This window comes from Scyliorhinus torazame, chromosome 4, assembly GCF_047496885.1.
Source record: "Scyliorhinus torazame isolate Kashiwa2021f chromosome 4, sScyTor2.1, whole genome shotgun sequence".
NCBI classification, from domain to species: Eukaryota; Metazoa; Chordata; class Chondrichthyes; order Carcharhiniformes; family Scyliorhinidae; genus Scyliorhinus; species Scyliorhinus torazame.
Window position 1 is genome coordinate 10,657,484 of NC_092710.1, and position 19,832 is coordinate 10,677,315.

The window sequence follows — 19,832 nt, forward strand, 5'->3', positions numbered from 1 at the left end:
TAAAGCTATGTCCCCTCGTGCTAGACATCACCATCCGAGGAAAAAGGCTCTCACTGTCCACCCTATCCAATCCTCTGATCATCTTATATGCCTGAATTAAGTCACCTCTCAACCTACTTCTCTCTAATGAAAACAGCCTCAAGTCCCGCAGCCTTTCCTCATAAGATCTTCCCTCCACACCAGGCAACATTCTGGTAAATCTCCTCTGCACCCTTTCCAATGCTTCCATATCCTTCCTATAATGCGGCGACCAGAACTGTACGCAATACTCCAAATGCGGCCGCACCAGAGTTTTGTACAGCTGCAACATGACCTCATGGCTCTGAAACTCAATCCCTCTACCAATAAAAGCTAACACACCGTACGCCTTCTTAACAACCCTATCAACCTGGGTGGCAACTTTCAGGGATCTATGTACATGGACACCGAGATCTCTCTGCTCATCCACACTGCCAAGAATCTTACCATTCGCCCAGTAGTCTGTCTTCCTGTTATTCCTTCCAAAATGAATCACCTCACACCTTTCTGCATTAAACTCCATTTGCCACCTCTCAGCCCAGCGCTGCAGCTTATCTATGTCCCTCTGTAACTTGTAACATCCTTCCGCACTGTCCACAACTCCACTGACTTTAGTGTCATCTGCAAATTTACTCACCCATCCTTCTATGCCCTCCTCCAGGTCATTTATAAAAATGACAAACAGCAGTGGCCCCAAAACAGATCCTTGTGGTACACCACTAGTAACTGGACTCCAGTCTGAACATTTCCCATTTCCCTTTGTCTTCTTCCAGCTAGCCAATTTCTGATCCAAACTGCCAAATCACCCTGAATCCCCAGCCTCCGTATTTTCTCCAGTAGCCTACCGTGGGGAACCTTATCAAACACTTTACTGAAATCCATATACACCACATCAACTGCTTTACCCTCATCCACCTGTTTGGTCATCTTCTCAAAGAACTCAATAAGGTTTGTGAGGCACGACCTACCCTTCACGAAACCGTGTTGACTATCTCTAATCAAATTATTCCTTTCCAGATGATTATACATCCTATCTCTTATAAACCTTTCCAAGATTTTGCCCACAACAGAAGTAAGGCTCACTGGTCTACAGTTACCGGGGTTGTCTCTACTCCCCTTTTTGAACAAGGGGCAACATTTGCTATCCTCCAGTCTTCTGGCACTATTCCTGTAGACAAAGATGACTTCAAGATCAAGGCCAAAGGCTCAGCAATCTCCTCCCTAGCTTCCCAGATAATCCTAGGATAAATCCCATCTGGCCCAAGGGACTTATCTATTTTCACACTTTCCAGAATTGCTAACACCTCCTCCTTATGAACCTCAAGCCCTACTAGTCTAGTAGCCTGAATCTCAGTATTCTCCTCGACAACATTGTCTTATTCCTGTGTGAATACTGACGAAAAATATTCATTTAGCACCTCTCCTATCTCCTCGGACTCCACGCACAACTTCCCACTACTGTCCTTGACTGGCCCCACTCTTACCCTAGTCATTCTGTTATTCCTGACATATCTATAGAAAGCTTTAGGTTTATCCTTGATCCTACCTGCCAAAGACTTCTCATGTCCCCTCCTGGCTCTTCTTAGTTCTCTCTTTATATCCTTCCTAGCCAACTTGTAACTCTCGAGCGCCCTAACTGAACCTCCATGTCTCATCATTACATAAGCCTCCTTCTTCCTCTTGACAAGTGTTTCGACTGCTTTAGTAAACCACGGTTCCCTCGCTCGACCACTTCCTCCCTGCCTGACAGGTACATACTTATCAAGGACACACAGTAGCTGTTCCCTGAACAAGCTCCACATTTCCATTGTGCCCATCCCCTGCAGTTTTCCTCTCCATCCGATGCATCCTAAGTCTTGCCTCATCGCATCATAATTGCCTTTCCCCCAGATATAACTCTTGCCCTGCGGTATATACCTATCCCTTTCCATCACTAAAGTAAACGTAATCGAATTGTGGTCACCATCACCAAAGTGCTCACCTCCCTCCAAGTCTAACACCTGTCCTGGTTCATTACCCAGTACCAAATCCAATATGGCCTCGCCTCTCGTTGGTCTATCTACATACTGTGTCAGGAATCCCTCCTGCACACATTGGACAAAAACGGACCCATCTAAAGTACTCGAACTATAGCGTTTCCAGTCAATATTTGGAAAGTTAAAGTCCCCCATAACAACTACCCTGTTGCTTTCGCCCCTATCCAGAATCATCTTTGCAATCCTTTCCTCGACATCTCTGCAACTTTTCGGAGGCCAATAGAAAACCCCTAACAGGGTGACCTCTCCTTTCCTGTTTCTAACCTCAGCCCATACTACCTCAGTAGACAAGTCCTCATCAAACGTCCTTTCTGCCGCCGTAATACTGTCCTTGACTAACAATGCCACCCCTCCCCCTCTTTTACCACCTTCCCTGAGCTTACTGAAATATCTAAACCCCGGCACCTGCAACAACCATTCCTGTCCCTGCTCTATCCATGTCTCCGAAATGGCCACAACATCGAAGTCCCAGGTACCAACCCATGCCGCAAGTTCACCCACCTTATTCCGGATGCTCCTGGCATTGAAGAAGACACACTTTAAACCACCTTCCTGCTTGCCGGTACACTCCTGCAACTTTGAAACCTTACTCATGACCTCACTACTCTCAACCTCCTGTATACTGGAGCTACAATTCAGGTTCCCAAGCCCCTGCTGAACTAGTTTAAACCCTCCCGAAGAGCATTAGCAAATTTCCCCCCAGGATATTGGTACCCCTCTGGTCCAGGTGTAGACCATCCCGTTTGTCGAGGTTCCACCGACCCCAGAGTGAGCCCCAATTATCCAGAAATCTGAAACCCTCCCTCCTACACCATCCCTGTAGCCATGTGTTCAACTCCTCTCCCACCCTATTCCTCATCTCGCTAGCACGTGGCACGGGTAACAGCCCAGAGATAATAACTCTGTTTGTCCTAGATCTAAGTTTCCACCCTAGCTCCCTGAATTCCTGCCTTACATACCTATCCCTACCTATGTCGTTGGGCAATCTGCCTTACTGTACAATCCTGCAACTCCTCTCTACCTCCCTCTCGCTTATCGAGGAACTGTCTATTTCTACATTAAATGTGCTCAAAGACTCCCCCTCAACCACATTCCAAGAAATAGAGTTCAGAAGACTCACAACCCTCTTGGCGAAATACAATTCTCCTCATCTCCGTCTTAAGTGGGTGACATCTTATTCTTAAATGGTGAACGGCGACTACACCCCCCTCCGCCCCCACCCCCCCCCCCCCCCCCTCCCACGCTCTAAACTCTCTCTGCTATCACTGTAAGTTCGGTAAAAGTATTTAAAGCAGAGCAGACTTGTCTGAGGACGGGGTGGGGGAGCTAAAACAAAACAGTCGAAAATAGCTTTTGAAGACATTGCAGCCAGAGTTTCTGCACGGGTCTGACAGGAGTCAGATCTGTTCTGTAATGCACTGTGAAGAGATCTCTTTCTCAAAGAATGACTCTGCAAAACAACTATTACTCCTTGCCGTTGGTGTTTGAGGTGGATTGAGAGCTGAGATGGTTTATTTTTGTGTTGTTTGAGTATGGATAACAATTAAGGGTTATTGTGACACGGTATTGATCAGCATTGTTTAAAGGGTAATTGCAAGTTATTTACTGGTGTGATATCAAAGATATTTTCATACTGTGTTAGAAATGAAGTTTCTTTTAATAAACCACACACCTATTTCTTTGTGAAATCCCTCCTGGAGTGAAGTATCATGTTGTCAGTCTTACAAAATTAAATGAATTCTTGGGCTTTCAGTCTAGGAGGCTCACCACTGTTGGAATCTGGTCTGCGATCGTAATATATCTCTGTCCCTCATAATTGTGTCCACCTCAATCAGGTCCCCCCTCAGTTTTCCCTGGTCCAGGGGCTGTTTAGCACAGGGCTAAATCGCTGGCTTTGAAAGCAGACCAAGGCAGGCCAGCAGCACGGTTCAATTCCCATAACAGCCTCCCCGAACAGGCGCCGGAATGTGGCGACTAGGGGCTTTTCACAGTAACTTCATTTGAAGCCGACTTGTGACAATAAGCGATTTTCATTTCATTTCATTTTCAAACAGCCCCACTCTAACCAGCCTCTCTTCATCGCTGAAACGCTCCATCCCACAAACATGCTGGTGAATCTCCTCTGCACCCTCTCCATTGCAATCACATCCTTCCTATAGTCTGGAGACCAGAACTGTACACAGTGCTCCAGCTGTAAGCTAACCAGTGTTTTAGACAGCTCCATTATAACCACCCGGCTCTTATCGTCAATGCCTCAGTTACTAAAGACAAGTATCCCATATCCCTCCTTACCCACCTGATCTACCTGTCCTGCTGCCTTCAGTGACCTGTGAACCTGCCCCAAGCTCCCTCTGCTCCTCTGTATTGCCCAATGTCCGACCGTTCCTCGTGTGTTCCTATTGCCTGGTCAGCCCTCCCAGAATGCATCAGCTCACACATTTCAGGGGTATACTGAATTTGCCACAGTTCTACCCAGCTGCCCATCCCGCAGCACGGTGTCGTCCTGTAATCTCAGACGGTCCTCCTCGCTATTTACCACATCACCAATTTCTGTGAGCTTACTGATCACACTCCCCGACATTCCCACCCAGATCATCAATGTGCACACCGAGCAGCGAGGGAGCCAGTCCCCTGTGGAACACCGCTAGACACCAGCTCCCAGTCACAACAACAACCTCCATCTGCAACCCTTCAATACATATCCCACACATTTATCGCCACAACTGAAACCCACCCCAAGCCCCACACACTGGGCCGTCTGTCTCTCGTTCTCAAGTTTGCTCCCTCTTTGTTGCGATCTCTCACAGCGACAGTTCAATATTCATCACACCCCTCCCTCTTTCACTCCCTCTTTCACTCCCTCTCTCCCACTCCCTCTCTCTCGCTCCCTCGCTCCAGCTCCCTCTCTCCCGCTCCCTCTTTCACTCCCTCTCTCCCTCTCCCTTTCTCTCGCTCCCTCTCTCCCGCTCCCTCTCTCCCACTCCCTCTCTCTCGCTCCCTCTCTCCCCTTCCCTCTCTACCGCTCCCTCTCTTCCGCTCCCTCGCCTCCGTTCCCTCTCTCCCGCTCCCTCTCCCTCTCCTATGCTGCCTCTCCTCCGTTCCCTCTCTCCCTCTCCCTCTCCTCCGCTCCCTCTTCCGCTCCCTCTCTCCCGCTCCCTCTCCCCCGCTCCCGCTCCCTGTACTCCGCTCCCTCCCACCCGCTCCCTCTCCTCCGCTCCCTCTCTTCCGCTCCCTCGCCTCCGTTCCCTCTCTCCCGCTCCCTCTCCCTCTCCTATGCTCCCTCTCCTCCGTTCCCTCTCTCCCTCTCCCTCTCCTCCGCTCCCTCTCCCCGCTCCCGCTCCCTGTACTCCGCTCCCTCCCACCCGCTCCCTCTCCTCCGCTCCCTCTCTTCCACTCCCTCTCTCGTTCTCTCTCTCCCTCTCTCCCGCTCCCTCTCTCCTGCTCCCTCTCTTACTCCCTCTCTTCCGCTCCCTCTCTCCCGCTCCCTCTCTCCCGCTCCCTCTCTCCCGCTCCCTCTCCTCCGTTCCCTCTCTCCAGCTCCTTCTCCCTCTCCTAGGCTCCCTCTCATCCGTTCCCTCTCTCCCACTCCCTCTCCCTCTCCTACGCTCCCTCTCCTCCCCTCCCTCTCTTCCGCTCCCTCTCTCCCGCTCCCTCTCTCCCGCTCCCTCTCTCCCGCTCCCTCTCCTCCGCTCCCTCTCCTCCATTCCCTCTCTCCCCCTCCCTCTCCTCCGCTCCCTATCCTCCGCTCCCTCTCTTCCGCTTCCTCTCTTCTGCTCCCTCTCCTCTGTGCCCTCTCTCCCACTCCCTCTCTCCCGCTCCCTCTCCTCCATTCCCTCTCTCCCCCTCCCTCTCCTCCGCTCCCTCTCCTACGCTCCCTCTCTTCCGCTCCCTCTCTTCCGCTCCCTCTCTCCCGCTCCCGCTCTACCGCTCCCTCTCTCCCGCTCCCTCTCTCCCGCTCCCTCTCTTGCACTCCCTCTCTCCCGCTCCCTCTCCTCTGCTCCCTCTCCTCCATTCCCCCTCTCCCCCTCCCTCTCCCTCTCCCCTGCTCCCTATCCTCCGCTCCCTCTCTTCCGCTCCCTCTCTCCCGCTCCCTCTCCCCCGCTCCCTTTCTCTCTCCCTCTCTCCCGCTCCCTCTCTCCCGCTCCCTCTCTCGCTCCCTCTCTTCCGCTCCCTATCTCCCGCTCCCTATCTCCCGCTCCCTCTCTCCCTCTCCCTCTCTCCCGCTCCCTCTCTCCCTCTCCCTCTCTCCGTCTCCCTCTCTCCCGCTCCCTCTCTCCCGCTCCCTCCCTCGCTCCCTCTCTCCCTCTCCCTCTCTCCCTCTCCCTCTCTCCCGCTCCCTCTCTCCCTCTCCCTCTCTCCCGCTCCCTCTCTCACTCCCTCTCTCACTCCCTCTCTTCCGCTCCTTATCTCCCGCTCCCTCTCTCCCGCTCCCTGTCTCCCGCTCCCTCTCTCCCGCTCCCTATCTCCCGCTCCCTATCTCCCGCTCCCTCTCTCCCGCTCCCTCTCTCCCGCTCCCTCTTTCGCTCCCTCTCTTCCGCTCCCTCTCTCCCGCTCCCTCTCTCCCGCTCCCTCTCTCCCGCTCCCTCTCTCTCACTCCCTCTCTCTCGCTCCCTCTCTCCCGCTCCCTCTCCCCCGCTCCCTTTCTCTCTCTCCCTCTCTCCCGCTCCCTTTCTTCCGCTCCCTCACTCCCGCTCCCTCTCTCCCGCTCCCTCTCTCCCTCTCCCTCTTTCCCTCTCCCTCTCTCCCGCTCCCTCTCTCCCGCTCCCTCTCTCCCGCTCCCTCTCTTGCACTCCCTCTCTCCCGCTCCCTCTCTTCCGCTTCCTCTCTTCTGTTCCCTCTCTCCCGCTCCCTCTCCCAGTCCTCCGCTCCCTCTCTTCCGCTCCCTCTCTCCCTCTCCCTCTCTCCTGCTCCCTCTCCTCCGCTCCCTCTCCTCCATTCACTCTCTCCCCCTCCCTCTCCCTCTCCTCCGCTCCCTCTCTTCCACTCCCTCTCACCTGCTCCCTCTCCCCCGCTCCCTTTCTCTCTCTCCCTCTCTCCTGCTCCCTCTCTCCTGCTCCCTCTCTCCCGCTCCCTCTCTCGCTCCCTCTCTTGCTCCCTCTCTTCCGCTCCCTATCTCCCGCTCCCTATCTCCCGCTCCCGATCTCCCGCTCCCTCTCTCCCGCTCCCTCTCTCCCTCTACCTCTCTCCCTCTCCCTCTCTCCCGCTTCCTCTCTCCCGCTCCCTCTCTCGCTCCCTCTCTCACTCCCTCTCTTTTGCTCCCTCTCTCCCACTCCCTCTCTCCCGCTCCCTCTCTCGCTCCCTCTCTTCTGCTCCCTATCTCCCGCTCCCCATCTCCCGCTCCCTATCTCCCGCTCCCTCTCTCCCGCTCCCTCTCTCCCGCTCCCTCGCACCCGCTCCCTATCTCCAGCTCCCTCTCTCCCGCTCCCTCTCTCCCGCTCCCTCTCTCCCGCTCCCTATCTCCCGCTCCCTATCTCCCGCTCCCTCTCTCCCGCTCCCTCTCTCGCTCCCTCTCTTCCGCTCCCTCTCTCCCGCTCCCTCTCTCCCGCTCCCTCTCTTGCACTCCCTCTCTCCCGCTCCCTCTCTTCCGCTTCCTCTCTTCTGTTCCCTCTCTCCCGCTCCCTCTCCCAGTCCTCCGCTCCCTCTCTTCCGCTCCCTCTCTCCCTCTCCCTCTCTCCTGCTCCCTCTCCTCCGCTCCCTCTCCTCCATTCACTCTCTCCCCCTCCCTCTCCCTCTCCTCCGCTCCCTCTCTTCCACTCCCTCTCACCTGCTCCCTCTCCCCCGCTCCCTTTCTCTCTCTCCCTCTCTCCTGCTCCCTCTCTCCTGCTCCCTCTCTCCCGCTCCCTCTCTCGCTCCCTCTCTTGCTCCCTCTCTTCCGCTCCCTATCTCCCGCTCCCTATCTCCCGCTCCCGATCTCCCGCTCCCTCTCTCCTGCTCCCTCTCTCCCTCTACCTCTCTCCCTCTCCCTCTCTCCCGCTTCCTCTCTCCCGCTCCCTCTCTCGCTCCCTCTCTCACTCCCTCTCTTTTGCTCCCTCTCTCCCACTCCCTCTCTCCCGCTCCCTCTCTCGCTCCCTCTCTTCTGCTCCCTATCTCCCGCTCCCAATCTCCCGCTCCCTATCTCCCGCTCCCTCTCTCCCGCTCCCTCTCTCCCGCTCCCTCGCACCCGCTCCCTATCTCCAGCTCCCTCTCTCCCGCTCCCTCTCGCCCGCTCCCTATCTCCCGCTCCCTATCTCCCGCTCCCTCTCTCCCGCTCCCTCTCTCGCTCCCTCTCTTCCGCTCCCTCTCTCCCGCTCCCTCTCTCCCGCTCCCTCTCTCTCACTCCCTCTCTCTCGCTCCCTCTCTCCCGCTCCCTCTCCCCCGCTCCCTTTCTCTCTCTCCCTCTCTCCTGCTCCCTTTCATCCGCTCCCTCACTCCCGCTCCCTCTCTCCCGCTCCCTCTCTCCCGCTCCCTCTCTCCCGCTCCCTCTCTTGCACTCCCTCTCTCCCGCTCCCTCTCTTCCGCTTCCTCTCTTCTGTTCCCTCTCTCCCGCTCCCTCTCCCAGTCCTCCGCTCCCTCTCTTCCGCTCCCTCTCTCCCTCTCCCTCTCTCCTGCTCCCTCTCCTCCATTCCCTCTCTCCCCCTCCCTCTCCATCTCCTCCGCTCCCTCTCTTCCACTCCCTCTCACCTGCTCCCTCTCCCCCGCTCCCTTTCTCTCTCTCCCTCTCTCCTGCTCCCTCTCTCCTGCTCCCTCTCTCCCGCTCCCTCTCTCGCTCCCTCTCTTGCTCCCTCTCTTCCGCTCCCTTATCTCCCGCTCCCTATCTCCCGCTCCCGATCTCCCGCTCCCTCTCTCCCACTCCCTCTCTCCCTCTACCTCTCTCCCTCTCCCTCTCTCCCGCTTCCTCTCTCCCGCTCCCTCTCTCGCCCCCTCTCTCACTCCCTCTCTTTTGCTCCCTCTCTCCCACTCCCTCTCTCCCGCTCCCTCTCTTCTGCTCCCTATCTCCCGCTCCCTATCTCCCGCTCCCTATCTCCCGCTCCCTCTCTCCCGCTCCCTCTCTCCCGCTCCCTCGCACCCGCTCCCTATCTCCAGCTCCCTCTCTCCCGCTCCCTCTCTCGCTCCTTCTCTTGCTCCCTCTCTCCCGCTCCCTCTCACCCGCTCCCTCTCCCCCGCTCCCTTTCTCTCTCTCCCTCGCTCCTGCTCCCTCTCTCCCGCTCCCTCTCTCGCTCCCTCTCTTCCGCTCCCTATCTCCCGCTCCCTATCTCCCGCTCCCTATCTACCGCTCCCTCTCACCCGCTCCCTCTCTCCCGCTCCCTCTCTCCCGCTTCCTCTCTCCCGCTCCCTCTCTCCCGCTCCCTCTCCTTCGCTCCCTCTCTGACAAAGAGTTTCGAAATGTTCACGTTGTTTCCTGCCCCTCCAGACCCGGGTAAGAAGTCTCTCGTCACCGGGTTAAAGTCCAACAGGTTTGTTTTGTATGAGTAGCCCTCAGGTCCTGAGGAGGGAGCAGCGCTCCGAAAGCTAATGATTCGAAACAAACCTGTTGGACTTTGACCTGGTGTTGTGAGACTTGTTACTGTGCTCACCCCAGCGTATCCACATCACGGCCTCCAGCCCCTGCCAGGCCCCCCCCCCCCCCAGCATTCCCGGTTTCTGTTTCCCGCGCCGTGCGTATCGATTACCCTGTCGATTGGTATGTTCACAGACTCTCCGCCCCCACCCTTGATTTCGCTGAACCGTCCATCGGGGGTGTTCTTGCCGGGCGACACCATCACCGTTCAGTGCGCGACGCACAGCCACTACCGCCTGGCGGGCTTCCACCTCAGCAGCCTGGATGGCGAGGGCCCGTTCACCTTCCAACGCTCGGGGGGAGCCGCTGGAGCCGCCACCTTCACCGCCCTGGCTCTCAACGTTATCGAGCAGGGCCGTTACCGCTGCCATTACGGGGTGGCCGCTGCCCCGGTCAGGACCATCAACTCGACGCTCAGCGAAAGCGTGCTGGTGACGGTGGCGTGTAAGTCTCAGACCTGTATTTAAAGTTTCTCGATGGGACGTGGGCTTCGCAGGGCCAACACTTATTGTCCATCCCGAATTGCCCTTGAGGGGACATTTCAGAGCCAAAGACATTGCTGTGCGTCTGGAGTCACACGTCGGCCCAGACACGGTAAGGGCGGCAGATCGCATTCCCGAAACACAGATGCGTTTTCCCGACAATTGACAATCGTTTCATGGTCATTTTTTAATTTAAAACTTTTAATTTCAGATTTTTATAGAATTTAAATTTCACCATCGGCCGTGGGGGGTTTGAAGCTGGATTCCCAGAGCATTCCTCTGGCTCTCTGGCTTCTGGTCCAGTGTTAATACCACTGCAGCACCACCTCCCCTACTGCAGCACCACCTCCCACTGCTCGTTAGGAGGCCATTCTGCCCATTAGGCCTGTCCCAGCCCTTTGAAAAGGCCGTCGAACTAGACGCGACCCTAATTTCCTGGTCCTCAGGGAAACCTTCCCCCTTTCCCAGCACAGAGCCCTGCCCTCGCTGGGGGGGTGCTACATTACAATCTGTTCAGCATCACGGGAGACTGCGCAGGAGATTTCCTAGACGTTTGCCAGGGCTGGAGGATGACGAGGAGATATTGGAGAGATTGGGGGTGATGTCCTTGGAACAGTGAAGGTTAAAGGTGCAACGATTGAGGTACAAAATTGTGAGGGGTAGAAGTAGACCCTTGGCAGAGAGAAAGAAACCAGGGGTCATAGATCCAAAATACGTGGCAGAAGGATTAGAGTGGACACAAGGAATGAGCGCTGTTTGTGTCGGGTGTCCTGTTTGTGTCGGGTGTCCTGTTTGTGTCGGGTGTGGGTCGGGGGTCCTGTTTGGGTCGGGTGTCCTGTTTGTGTCGGGTGTCCTGTTTGTGTCGGGTGTGGGTTGGGGGTCCTGTTTGTGTCGGGAGTCCTGTTTGTGTCGGGTGTCCTGTTTATATCGGGTGTCCTGTTTGTGTCGGGTGTCCTGTTTGGGTCGGGTGTCCTGTTTGTGTCGGGTGTCCTGTTTGTGTCGGGTGTGGGTCGGGGGTCCTGTTTGTGTCGGGTGTCCTGTTTGTGTCGGGTGTCCTGTTTGTGTCGGGTGTCCTGTTTGGGTCGGGTGTCCTGTTTGGGTCGGGTGTCCTGTTTGGGTCGGGTGTCCTGTTTGGGTCAGGTGTCCTGTTTGGGTCGGGTGTCCTGTTTGGGTCGGGTGTCCTGTTTGGGTCGGGTGTCCTGTTTGGGTCGGGTGTCCTGTTTGTGTCGGGAGTCCTGTGTGTGTCGGGTGTCCTGTTTGTGTCGGGAGTCCTGTTTGTGTCGGGTGTCCTGTTTGGGTCGGGTGTCCTGTTTGTGTCGGGTGTCCTGTTTGTGTCGGGTGTCCTGTTTGGGTCGGGTGTCCTGTTTGGGTCAGGTGTCTGTTTGTGTCGGGAGTCCTGTTTGTGTCGGGTGTGGGTCGGGGGTCCTGTTTGTGTCGGGTGTCCTGTTTGTGTCGGGTGTCCTGTTTGTGTCGGGTGTCCTGTTTGGGTCGGGTGTCCTGTTTGGGTCGGGTGTCCTGTTTGGGTCGGGTGTCCTGTTTGAGTCAGGTGTCCTGTTTGTGTCGGGAGTCCTGTTTGTGTCGGGTGTCCTGTTTGTGTCGGGTGTCCTGTTTGTGTCGGGTGTCCTGTTTGTGTCGGGTGTGGGGGGGTCCTGTTTGTGTCGGGAGTCCTGTTTGTGTCGGGTGTCCTGTTTGTGTCGGGTGTCCTGTTTGTGTCGGGTATCCTGTTTGGGTCGGGTGTCCTGTTTGGGTCGGGTGTCCTGTTTGTGTCGGGAGTCCTGTTTGTGTCGGGTGTCCTGTTTGGGTCGGGTGTCCTGTTTGTGTCGGGTGTCCTGTTTGTGTCGGGAGTCCTGTTTGGGTCGGGGGTCCTGTTTGTGTCGGGAGTCCTGTTTGGGTCGGGTGTCCTGTTTGGGTCAGGTGTCCTGTTTGTGTCGGGTGTGGGTCGGGGGTCCTGTTTGGGTCGGGGGTCCTGTTTGTGTCAGGTGTCCTGTTTGTGTCGGGTGTCCTGTTTGTGTCGGGTGTGGGTCGGGTGTCCTGTTTGTGTCGGGTGTCCTGTGTGGCTCGGGTGTCCTGTTTGTGTCGGGTGTCCTGTTTGTGTCGGGTGTGGGTCGGGTGTCCTGTTTGTGTCGGGTGTCCTGTTTGGGTCCTGTATGTGTCGGGTGTCCTGTTTGTGTCGGGTGTCCTGTTTGTGTCGGGTGTCCTGTTTGGGTCGGGTGTCCTGTTTGGGTCAGGTGTCCTGTTTGTGTCGGGAGTCCTGTTTGTGTCGGGTGTCCTGTTTGGGTCGGGTGTCCTGTTTGTGTCGGGTGTCCTGTTTGTGTCGGGTGTCCTGTTTGTGTCGGGTGTCCTGTTTGGGTCGGGTGTCCTGTTTGTGTCGGGTGTCCTGTTTGTGTCGGGAGTCCTGTTTGTGTCGGGTGTCCTGTTTGTGTCGGGTGTGGGTCGGGTGTCCTGTTTGTGTCGGGTGTCCTGTTTGTGTCGGGTGTCCTGTTTGTGTCGGGTGTGGGGGGGTCCTGTTTGTGTCGGGTGTCCTGTTTGTGTCGGGTGTCCTGTTTGGGTCGGGTGTGGGGGGGTCCTGTTTGTGTCGGGAGTCCTGTTTGTGTCGGGTGTCCTGTTTGTGTCGGGTGTCCTGTTTGTGTCGGGTGTCCTGTTTGGGTCGGGTGTGGGTCGGGTGTCCTGTTTGTGTCGGGTGTCCTGTTTGTGTCGGGTGTGGGTCGGGTGTCCTGTTTGTGTCGGGTGTCCTGTTTGGGTCGGGTGTCCTGTTTGGGTCGGGTGTCCTGTTTGGGTCGGGTGTCCTGTTTGGGTTGGGTGTCCTGTTTGTGTCGGGTGTCCTGTTTGGGTCGGGTGTCCTGTTTGGGTCGGGTGTCCTGTTTGGGCCGGGTATGGGTCGGGGGTCCTGTTTGGGTCGGGTGTCCTGTTTGGGCCGGGTGTGGGTCGGGGGTCCTGTTTGGGTCGGGTGTCCTGTTTGTGTCGGGTGTCCTGTTTGGGTCCTGTATGTGTCGGGTGTCCTGTTTGTGTCGGGTGTCCTGTTTGTGTCGGGTGTCCTGTTTGTGTCGGGGGTCCTGTTTGTGTCGGGGGTCCTGTTTGTGTCGGGTGTCCTGTTTGGGTCCGGTATGTGTCGGGTGTCCTGTTTGTGTCGGGTGTCCTGTTTGGGTCCTGTATGTGTCGGGTGTCCTGTTTGTGTCGGGTGTCCTGTTTGTGTCGGGTGTCCTGTTTGTGTCGGGTGTCCTGTTTGTGTCGGGTGTCCTGTTTGTGTCGGGGGTCCTGTTTGTGTCGGGGGTCCTGTTTGGGTCGGGGGTCCTGTTTGTGTCGGGTGTGTGTCGGGTGTCCTGTTTGTGTCGGGGGTCCTGTTTGGGTCGGGTGTCCTGTTTATGTCGGGTGTCCTGTTTGTGTCTGGGGTCCTGTTTGTGTCGGGGGTCCTGTTTGGGTCGGGGGTCCTGTTTGTGTCGGGTGTCCTGTTTGTGTCGGGAGTCCTGTTTGTGTCGGGTGTCCTGTTTGTGTCGGGTGTCCTGTTTGGGTCGGGTGTCCTGTTTGGGTCGGGTGTCCTGTTTGGGTCGGGTGTCCTGTTTGGGTCGGGTGTCCTGTTTGGGTCGGGTGTCCTGTTTGTGTCGGGTGTCCTGTTTGGGTCGGGTGTCCTGTTTGGGTCGGGTGTCCTGTTTGGGTCGGGTGTCCTGTTTGGGCCGGGTGTGGGTCGGGTGTCCTGTTTGTGTCGGGTGTCCTGTTTGTGTCGGGTGTCCTGTTTGTGTCGGGTGTGGATCGGGTGTCCTGTTTGTGTCGGGTGTCCTGTTTGTGTCGGGTGTCCTGTTTGGGTCGGGTCTCCTGTTTGGGTCGGGTGTCCTGTTTGGGTCGGGTGTCCTGTTTGTGTCGGGTGTGCTGTTTGGGTCGGGTGTCCTGTTTGGGTCGGGTGTCCTGTTTGGGTCGGGTGTCCTGTTTGGGCCGGGTGTGGGTCGGGGGTCCTGTTTGGGTTGGGTGTCCTGTTTGTGTCGGGTGTCCTGTTTGGGTCCTGTATGTGTCGGGTGTCCTGTTTGTGTCGGGGGTCCTGTTTGTGTCGGGGGTCCTGTTTGTGTCGGGTGTCCTGTTTGGGTGGGGGTCCTGTTTGTGTCGGGGGTCCAGTTTGGGTCCGGTATGTGTCGGGTGTCCTGTTTGTGTCAGGGGTCCTGTTTGTGTCGGGGGTCCTGTTTGTGTCGGGTGTCCTGTGTGGGTCGGATGTCCTGTTTGTGTCGGGTGTGTGTCGGGGGTCCTGTTTGGGTCGGGGGTCCTGTTTGTGTCAGGTGTCCTGTTTGTGTCGGGTGTCCTGTTTGTGTCGGGTGTGGGTCGGGTGTCCTGTTTGTGTCGGGTGTCCTGTTTGTGTCAGGTGTCCTGTTTGTGTCGGGTGTCCTGTTTGTGTCGGGTGTGGGTCGGGTGTCCTGTTTGGGTCGGGTGTCCTGTTTGGGTCGGGGGTCCTGTTTGTGTCGGGGGTCCTGTTTGGGTCGGGTGTCCTGTTTATGTCGGGTGTCCTGTTTGTGTCGGGGGTCCTGTTTGTGTCGGGGGTCCTGTTTGGGTCGGGGTTCCTGTTTGTGTCGGGTGTGGGTCGGGGGTCCTGTTTGGGTCGGGGGTCCTGTTTGTGTTAGGTGTCCTGTTTGTGTCGGGTGTCCTGTTTGTGTCGGGTGTGGGTCGGGTGTCCTGTTTGTGTCGGGTGTCCTGTGTGGCTCGGGTGTCCTGTTTGTGTCGGGTGTCCTGTTTGTGTCGGGTGTGGGTCGGGTGTCCTGTTTGTGTCGGGTGTCCTGTTTGTGTCGGGTGTCCTGTTTGGGTCGGGTGTCCTGTTTGGGCCGGGTGTCGGTCGGGTGTCCTGTTTGTGTCGGGTGTCCTGTTTGTGTCGGGTGTCCTGTTTGTGTCGGGTGTCCTGTTTGGGCCGGGTGTCCTGTTTGTGTCGGGTGTGGGTCGGCGGTCCTGTTTGTGTCGGGTGTCCTGTTTATGTCGGGAGTCCTGTTTGTGTCGGGTGTGGGTCGGGGGTCCTGTTTGGGTCGGGGATCCTGTTTGTGTCGGGTGTCCTGTTTGTGTCGGGGGTCCTGTTTGTGTCGGGTGTCCTGTTTATGTCGGGTGTCCTGTTTGTGTCGGGTGTCCTGTTTGGGTCGGGTGTCCTGTTTGTGTCGGGTGTCCTGTTTGTGTCGGGTGTCCTGTTTGGGTCGGGTGTCCTGTTTGTGTCGGGTGTCCTGTTTGGGTCGGGTGTCCTGTTTGGGTCGGGTGTCCTGTTTGTGTCGGGTGTGGGTCGGGGTTCCTGTTTGTGTCGGGTGTGGGTCGGGTGTCCTGTTTGTGTCGGGGGTCCTGTTTGTGTCGGGGGTCCTGTTTGTGTCGGGGGTCCTGCTTGTGTCGGGTGTCCTGTGTGGGTTGGGTGTCCTGTGTGGGTCGGGTGTCCTGTTTGGGTCGGGTGTCCTGTTTGTGTCGGGAGTCCTGTTTGTGTCGGGTGTCCTGTTTGGGTCGGGTGTCCTGTTTGGGTCGGGTGTCCTGTTTGGGTCAGGTGTCTGTTTGTGTCGGGAGTCCTGTTTGTGTCGGGTGTGGGTCGGGGGTCCTGTTTGGGTCGGGGATCCTGTTTGTGTCGGGAGTCCTGTTTGTGTCGGGTGTCCTGTTTGGGTCGGGTGTCCTGTTTGGGTCGGGTGTCCTGTTTGGGTCAGGTGTCTGTTTGTGTCGGGAGTCCTGTTTGTGTCGGGTGTGGGTCGGGGGTCCTGTTTGGGTCGGGGATCCTGTTTGTGTCGGGAGTCCTGTTTGTGTCGGGTGTCCTGTTTGGGTCGGGTGTCCTGTTTGGGTCGGGTGTCCTGTTTGGGTCAGGTGTCTGTTTGTGTCGGGAGTCCTGTTTGTGTCGGGTATGGGTCGGGTGTCCTGTTTGGGTCGGGGATCCTGTTTGTGTCGGGAGTCCTGTTTGTGTCGGGTGTCCTGTTTGGGTCGGGTGTCCTGTTTGTGTCGGGTATGGGTCGGGTGTCCTGTTTGGGTCGGGGATCCTGTTTGTGTCGGGAGTCCTGTTTGTGTCGGGTGTCCTGTTTGGGTCGGGTGTCCTGTTTGGGTCGGGTGTCCTGTTTGGGTCAGGTGTCTGTTTGTATCGGGAGTCCTGTTTGTGTCGGGTATGGGTCGGGTGTCCTGTTTGGGTCGGGGATCCTGTTTGTGTCGGGAGTCCTGTTTGTGTCGGGTGTCCTGTTTGGGTCGGGTGTCCTGTTTGGGTCGGGTGTCCTGTTTGGGTCAGGTGTCTGTTTGTGTCGGGAGTCCTGTTTGTGTCGGGTGTGGGTCGGGGGTCCTGTTTGTGTCGGGTGTCCTGTTTGTGTCGGGTGTCCTGTTTGTGTCGGGTGTCCTGTTTGGGTCGGGTGTCCTGTTTGTGTCGGGGGTCCTGTTTGTGTCGGGTGTCCTGTTTGTGTCGGGTGTCCTGTTTGGGTCAGGTGTCCTGTTTGTGTCGGGAGTCCTGTTTGTGTCGGGTGTCCTGTTTGGGTCGGGTGTCCTGTTTGGGTCGGGTGTCCTGTTTGGGTCGGGTGTCCTGTTTGGGTCGGGTGTCCTGTTTGGGTCGGGTGTCCTGTTTGGGTCGGGTGTCCTGTTTGTATCGGGTGTCCTGTTTGTATCGGGTGTCCTGTTTGTATCGGGTGTCCTGTTTGTGTCGGGAGTCCTCTTTGTGTCGGGTGTGGGGGGGGTCCTGTTTGTGTCGGGAGTCCTGTTTGTGTCGGGTGTCCTGTTTGTGTCGGGTGTCCTGTTTGTGTCGGGTGTCCTGTTTGGGTCGGGTGTCCTGTTTGGGTCGGGTGTCCTGTTTGGGTCGGGTGTCCTGTTTGGGTCGGGTGTCCTGTTTGGGTCGGGTGTCCTGTTTGTGTCGGGTGTGGGTCGGGTGTCCTGTTTGGGTCGGGTGTCCTGTTTGGGTCGGGTGTCCTGTTTGGGTCGGGTGTCCTGTTTGTGTCGGGTGTCCTGTTTGGGTCGGGTGTCCTGTTTGGGTCGGGTGTCCTGTTTGGGCCGGGTGTGGGTCGGGGGTCCTGTTTGGGTCGGGTGTCCTGTTTGTGTCGGGTGTCCTGTTTGGGTCCTGTATGTGTCGGGTGTCCTGTTTGTGTCGGGTGTCCTGTTTGTGTCGGGGGTCCTGTTTGTGTCGGGGGTCCTGTTTGTGACGGGTGTCCTGTTTGGGTCCGGTATGTGTCGGGTGTCCTGTTTGTGTCAGGGGTCCTGTTTGTGTCGGGGGTCCTGTTTGTGTCGGGTGTCCTGTTTATGTCGGGTGTCCTGTTTGTGTCGGGTGTCCTGTTTGTGTCGGGTGTCCTGTTTGTGTCGGGGGTCCTGTTTGTGTCGGGGGTCCTGTTTGGGTCGGGGGTCCTGTTTGTGTCGGGTGTGTGTCGGGTGTCCTGTTTGTGTCGGGGGTCCTGTTTGGGTCGGGTGTCCTGTTTATGTCGGGTGTCCTGTTTGTGTCGGGGGTCCTGTTTGTGTCGGGGGTCCTGTTTGGGTCGGGGGTCCTGTTTGTGTCGGGTGTGGGTCGGGGGTCCTGTTTGGGTCGGGGGTCCTGTTTGTGTCAGGTGTCCTGTTTGTGTCGGGTGTCCTGTTTGTGTCGGGTGTGGGTCGGGTGTCCTGTTTGTGTCGGGTGTCCTGTGTGGCTCGGGTGTCCTGTTTGTGTCGGGTGTCCTGTTTGTGTCGGGTGTCCTGTTTGTGTCGGGTGTCCTGTTTGTGTCGGGTGTGGGTCGGGTGTCCTGTTTGTGTCGGGTGTCCTGTTTGTGTCGGGTGTCCTGTTTGGGTCGGGTGTCCTGTTTGGGTCGGGTGTGGGTCGGGGGTCCTGTTTGTGTCGGGGGTCCTGTTTGTGTCGGGTGTCCTGTTTGTGTCGGGTGTGGGTCGGGGGTCCTGTTTGGGTCGGGGATCCTGTTTGTGTCGGGGGTCCTGTTTGTGTCGGGTGTCCTGTTTGTGTCGGGTGTGGGTCGGGGGTCCTGTTTGGGTCGGGTGTCCTGTTTGTGTCGGGTGTCCTGTTTGTGTCGGGTGTCCTGTTTGGGTCGGGTGTCCTGTTTGGGTCGGGTGTCCTGTTTGGGTCAGGTGTCCTGTTTGTGTCGGGTGTGGGTCGGGGGTCCTGTTTGGGTCGGGGATCCTGTTTGTGTCGGGGGTCCTGTTTGTGTCGGGTGTCCTGTTTGTGTCGGGTGTGGGTCGGGTGTCCTGTTTGTGTCGGGTGTCCTGTTTGTGTCGGGTGTCCTGTTTGGGTCGGGTGTCCTGTTTGTGTCGGGTGTCCTGTTTGTGTCGGGTGTCCTGTTTGTGTCGGGAGTCCTGTTTGTGTCGGGTGTCCTGTTTGTGTCGGGTGTCCTGTTTGGGTCGGGTGTCCTGTTTGTGTCGGGAGTCCTGTTTGGGTCGGGTGTCCTGTTTGGGTCGGGTGTCCTGTTTGGGTCGGGTGTCCTGTTTGGGTCAGGTGTCCTGTTTGGGTCAGGTGTCCTGTTTGGGTCGGGTGTCCTGTTTGTGTCGGGTGTCCTGTTTGGGTCGGGTGTCCTGTTTGGGTCGGGTGTCCTGTTTGGGTCGGGAGTCCTGTTTGTGTCGGGAGTCCTGTTTGTGTCGGGTGTCCTGTTTGGGTCGGGTGTCCTGTTTGGGTCGGGTGTCCTGTTTGGGTCGGGGGTCCTGTTTGGGTCGGGGGTCCTGTTTGTGTCGGGTGTCCTGTTTGTGTCGGGTGTCCTGTTTGTGTCGGGTGTCCTGTTTGGGTCGGGTGTCCTGTTTGTGTCGGGAGTCCTGTTTGTGTCGGGGGTCCTGTTTGTGTCGGGTGTCCTGTTTGTGTCGGGTGTCCTGTTTGGGTCGGGGGTCCTGTTTGTGTCGGGTGTGGGGGGGTCCTGTTTGGGTCGGGGGTCCTGTTTGTGTCGGGTGTCCTGTTTGTGTCGGGTGTCCTGTTTGTGTCGGGTGTCCTGTTTGGGTCGGGTGTCCTGTTTGGGTCGGGGGTCCTGTTTGTGTCGGGTGTCCTGTTTGTGTCGGGTGTCCTGTTTGTGTCGGGTGTCCTGTTTGTGTCGGGTGTCCTGTTTGGGTCGGGTGTCCTGTTTGGGTCAGGTGTCCTGTTTGTGTCGGGAGTCCTGTTTGTGTCGGGTGTCCTGTTTGGGTCGGGTGTCCTGTTTGTGTCGGGTGTCCTGTTTGTGTCGGGTGTCCTGTTTGTGTCGGGTGTCCTGTTTGTGTCGGGTGTCCTGTTTGGGTCGGGTGTCCTGTTTGTGTCGGGAGTCCTGTTTGTGTCGGGTGTCCTGTGTGGGTCGGGTGTCCTGTTTGTGTCGGGTGTCCTGTTTGTGTCGGGTGTCCTGTTTGTGTCGGGAGTCCTGTTTGTGTCGGGGGTCCTGTTTGGGTCGGTTGTCCTGTTTGTGTCGGGTGTCCTGTTTGTGTCGGGTGTCCTGTTTGTGTCGGGTGTGGGGGGGTCCTGTTTGTGTCGGGAGTCCTGTTTGTGTCGGGTGTCCTGTTTGTGTCGGGTGTCCTGTTTGTGTCGGGTGTCCTGTTTGTGTCGGGTGTCCTGTTTGTGTCGGGAGTCCTGTTTGTGTCGGGTGTCCTGTTTGGGTCGGTTGTCCTGTTTGTGTCGGGTGTCTTGTTTGTGTCGGGTGTCCTGTTTGTGTCGGGAGTCCTGTTTGTGTCGGGTGTCCTGTTTGGGTCGGTTGTCCTGTTTGTGTCGGGTGTCCTGTTTGTGTCGGGTGTGGGGGGGTCCTGTTTGTGTCGGGTGTCCTGTTTGTGTCGGGTGTCCTGTTTGGGTCGGGTGTCCTGTTTGGGTCGGGTGTCCTGTTTGTGTCGGGTGTCCTGTTTGGGTCGGGTGTCCTGTTTGTGTCGGGAGTCCTGTTTGGGTCGGGT

The 19,832-nt window shown here is 57.3% G+C and overlaps 1 protein-coding gene across 1 annotated transcript in view; it reads left to right on the forward strand.

The window, feature by feature from the left end:
* LOC140411554 (uncharacterized) overlaps window positions 1-19,832 on the forward strand; it is a 245,207-nt gene that overhangs the window by 50,352 nt on the left and 175,023 nt on the right. Inside the window, exon 7 of the mRNA XM_072500635.1 lies at window positions 9,727-10,035. Coding sequence (XP_072356736.1) covers window positions 9,727-10,035 — 309 coding nt within the window. The remainder of the gene's footprint in view (window positions 1-9,726; window positions 10,036-19,832) is intronic.